The sequence below is a fragment of the Chinchilla lanigera genome, unplaced genomic scaffold (genome assembly GCF_000276665.1).
Source record: "Chinchilla lanigera isolate Chin_1 unplaced genomic scaffold, ChiLan1.0 scaffold00027, whole genome shotgun sequence".
Taxonomy (NCBI): Eukaryota; Metazoa; Chordata; class Mammalia; order Rodentia; family Chinchillidae; genus Chinchilla; species Chinchilla lanigera.
Window position 1 is genome coordinate 4,488,933 of NW_004955428.1, and position 4,419 is coordinate 4,493,351.

The 4,419-nt window shown below is 40.3% G+C and overlaps 1 protein-coding gene across 9 annotated transcripts in view; it reads left to right on the forward strand.

The window, feature by feature from the left end:
• Elf2 (E74-like factor 2 (ets domain transcription factor)) overlaps positions 1 to 4,419 on the forward strand; it is a 91,822-nt gene that overhangs the window by 29,971 nt on the left and 57,432 nt on the right. For 8 of the 9 annotated variants that reach the window (XM_013515283.1, XM_013515284.1, XM_013515281.1 and 5 more), the window contains exon 3: positions 3,591 to 3,756. In XM_013515283.1, coding sequence (XP_013370737.1) covers positions 3,591 to 3,756 — 166 coding nt within the window. Of the gene's footprint in view, positions 1 to 1,769; positions 1,800 to 3,590; positions 3,757 to 4,419 lie in introns of those variants that run through there. The other variant, XM_005386699.2, reaches the window with a different exon arrangement.

Genomic DNA, 4,419 nt, shown 5'->3' on the forward strand with positions numbered 1-4,419 from the left:
TTAGCTCAGCAGCAAAAGCGCCTGCCTGGCAAGCGCAAGGTCGTGAGTTCGGTTCCCGGTACCGGAGAAAAACCAAAAAAAAAAAAAAAAAAAAACCAAAAAAAAACAAAAAAAGTTTGATTTACTTCCTACTTCTTGGGTAGAGGTGGGGAGTTCATAATATAAAACAATCGGGTATTAATTTTGCTTTAAAATATTATACAACTGGGTGCAGTGGTGTGTACTTGTAGTCTGAATTACTCTGAAGCTCGGGAGGATTGCTTGAGACAGGAATTCAAGGCCAGCCCGGGTGACATAGCAAGCTCAGAAAATATGTGTATACACTACTCATGGGTCTGCTCCTTATTCACAGCTGTTGTATAGCCAGATAGTGCGTGCCTAAAGGCCGAGGCTGTAAAATTTAGCCAGAAGCATTGAGAGTTCAACTGTTGGTGTACCCAGTGTGTGAGAAAGCAATTTTTTGTAATGTTAAAAAGTCTAGGACTTTGCCTTATGTAAAGTAGGAAATTATCAGCCAACATAACGTGTACTTTGTATTTTAAAAGTAATTTTGCTGTATCTTCATTTTTCAATTTACTTAAATTCTTGGTGAAATGTTTCATACAAAATGAAGAGTGTATAAAATACATATATAGCCGGGTGTGGTGGCACATACTTGTAATCCCAGTACTTGGGAGCTGAGGCAGGAGGATCAATGTGAGTTTGAGGCCAGCCTGGGCTGCATAGGGGGTTCTGCAGCCACCTGAACTACATAGCAGGACTCCGTCTTACACACACACACACACACACACACACACACACATACAAGTATATATACATATGTATATATAAGCAAAAATAATATTGACTATTACACAGGTTAAATACAAATTGTTAATCAATATTTTAGAATACTAAATTGGCCCCTTTCTAAAATCCTGTTCTTCTCCCCAGAGGTGACATTTTCTTGACTTTCATATTTTTACGTTCTTCATAGTTTTTTATCATTTGTGGAAATATTCCTAGACAGTATGTTACTTTGAAAAAATGATTGGAGTCCTGTCTTACTTTGTTGTTGCTGAGACACAACCTGACACCCACAACTTAAAGGAGGAGAGGTCTATTTTGGCTCACCGTTCGTAAAGGTTTCAGTCCATAGGGCTGACTCCAAGGCAGGCTAGCGTGGCAGAGGGGAATTGCTCAGGGCATGGTGGACAGGAAGCAGAGAGAGATCAAGGGAGGAGGAGCGGGGAGGATACCTCCCAGGCCACACCCCCAGTGCCCCACCTCCAATCAGGCTTCACCTCCCAAGGACACATTGAACTGTGAACTCATCAGTGGACCATTCCATTGATGCGCATCACAGTCCTATGATCCAGTCCCATCCCCATCCTACCTATGACCACCTGAGGCTTTGGGGAGACACCTAGGTAGAAACTATAACAGATACCTAGCTGAGTTTGGGAAAGTCATTATTATTACAAGGCTCATAGGAGAAGATAATCTGGATAATCAGTGGCAATATCAGGAGTTAGTTCTCACATCCTGGCTGTGCTGCAGTATGAGCTGGGTATTACATATTTATCCATCATTTATGTGATCATGTGAAGAGAGTTCTGTGCTCAATTTTTTTGTTTCTAAGCATAGGGTGGCCTCTCCAACATTTGTCAGTAGTGCAAAGCAGAATCCGTGTGGGGGTGAAATGAATGTCTTCAGTTGACCCCAGAGAGCAGGGAAGGTGGAGTGCGTAGGTACATCAGAGCAAGCCAGGTGTGGAGGAGAATCTGGCCCAGGCTTATCTGGGCATGGTGTCGGACAAGGTTAGTGTTAAATCAGTCATGACAGCTCATACTGGCTGGCTGTGGCAGGAGTCATGTTTCTGCCACCTGGACTGGTTGCTCTTTAAGTCCAACGCATAGGTGGCATCCCAGAATCTCTCCTTACAATCTTCCTGAAAATTCCTATTCTGTTGGCCCCATGTTGGAGCTCCTGTGTCCTGTGTCCCAAATTGGCTTTATTTTTTAAAAAGTTGACTTTTTTTTAAAGATATGATATATCTTCAGTTCCATCTTAGGGTGGGTGGAAAGTAAGCGTTTTGAGATCATGTCTCAAATATTTTTATCCCACTTACGTAAGATAGTTTGGGTGATAAATTCTGGGTTGGAAATACTTTTCCTTCGTAATTTTGAAGAAATTGCTCCACTGTCATCTTCCTTCCGATATGACTGTTGAGAAGATTGAAGTCCATGTTCTGATTCTTTGCACTGTGTATATAGCCTGTATTTTATTTCCAGAACCATCTTTCTTGTCCCCAGTATTACACAGTGATGTGCTCAGTGTAGGTGTGGCTTTTTTTTCATTAGACACTTGGTGACTTCTTTCAGGTGTGCAGTTTATGTCTTCAGCTCTAGAAATTTTTTATTAAGTTTATTAGAACAATTTCAGTATACATAATGATCATATTCATCATAGGGAATTTGCAGCTGTATATGATATATTTTGATTCCTCTTTTTTAGAAAATTTTATTTACTTATTTTGTCCAAACCTTATTTCCTTTTTCTCCTTTCCTATTTGCTCTTGCTGCAACTCTCATTACTCACATTTTTGGGCTTGCAGGACTGCTCTCCTTCTCGTATTGGCTTCACAGTTTGCTCTAGTTCCTGGAGATTGCTGCTTTTTTATTTTTCAAGTCTCTGTTGCTGCTGCTGCTGCTGCTCTTCCTCCTCCTCCTGCTCCTGCACCTTTTGCTTCCTCCTTTTCCTTCTCCCCCATATGCCTCCTCCACTTCCACAAAACTCTGTTGTTGTTTCTTAGTTCTTTTTCCTCTTTCTTATGCTTCTTGCTCTTCCTTCTTTTCCTTCTCCACAAAACTTGTTGCTTGTCTTCCTCATCCATCTCCCTCTTTCCTTCCCTCCCTCTTCTCCCCCTCCTCTAGCTTCAGTTCTTCCTCCTCATCTTCCTGGTGGAATGAACCAGGGCAAGCATTGTACCACTGAGGTACATCCCTGGCCTTGTTTCCTCATTAGCTGTTATGTTTTTAATTTCTAAGAACTCGTTTGTCTTTTATATTAAAATATTCTTTACTGCGTTGTATTCTGTACTTGTTGTATGTCTATAAATATTATCTCTGCGAGGAAGCAGTTGGTGTTTCTGTGGATTTGCTTGCTACACCGTACAGTTGGTCCTTTCCCCACTTCTTTTGCTTTCCTAGGTCTGCTACAGTACCTAATACTTACTTACCTGTGTACTTTCAGTCTTCTAAGATTTTGTTGCTCTTATCTTTTCTTGTTTGTTGCTCTTACTTCTTCTCTGACTTTAGGCATAAAAGACGCTTACTGCTATTTTGTTGCATTCATAAGGGAGTAAAATGATATGCCTATTTTTAATCCGCCATCTTAATTCTCAAGCCCCAGTTATTTAAAATGTTTAACCCATGTCTTTTGAAACTTTAAAAGATTATTAAAGTTAGCTCTTTTCATCTCTTGTTTGTACATGAATATTTGTAATGCATTGTGTGGAGTGCTTAGGGCTATATGAGCTGCAGGATTTTTAACTGAATCTAGAATTTGTGAATGAAAGGTTGATTGTTTTTAAAATTTGCCTCTTGTAGGAAAGTGAAAAGGTTGCTGAGTACCCAGCAGTGATTGTGGAGCCAGTTCCCAGTGCCAGATTAGAGCAGGGCTATGCAGCCCAGGTTCTGGTTTATGATGATGAGACTTATCTGATGCAAGATGTGGCAGAAGAACAAGAAGTTGAGACCGAGAATGTGGAAACAGGTAGACATCTTGTAAAATGTTCTTTACTTAAAACTTTATTATTTTGCAAACGTTAGCATTGTGATTGCCAGATAAATCTTGTATTGAATAGCCTCTTTCTCATCTATTTAGAATAACTTGGGAAGCAGTGAAACATCTATTTAGAAATTTGTATAGATTATAGATTATAATTCTTTGAGAGCCTCATGTCAGGGGCCCTACAGACAAAATTGCAGCTCCATAATGATAAATTATTTTGTGGGGGAGCACATATACTAGTTGTTATCTAGTAATTGACCTCAACCACTTACAGAGGTCAGTGGATTAGTATATAAAATAACTTTTTTCTTTTTTTGAGGCAGAGTCTCACTGTGTAGTTCAGGCTGGTTTTGAGCTCACTATATGTAGCCCAGGCTGCCCTCGAACTTGTGGTCCTCCTGCCTTAGCCTCCTGAGTGCTTGGATTACAAGTTGCCACCGCTATGGTATTCTCATCCTGTAACTCATTAAAAGTTTTTTTTAGTCAATATTGGTAGAGCAGTATTTTTTTCCCCTTTAGGTCAGAAGTAGGTATCATTGTAGTGATCCGATTCCTTTTCCTTTTTAATCTAAAAAATCTTGGTATTTCCATCTGGCTGGGTGAGATAGCTGCACATGTTGGCAGGAGGGGTTGGGCTACATCCCC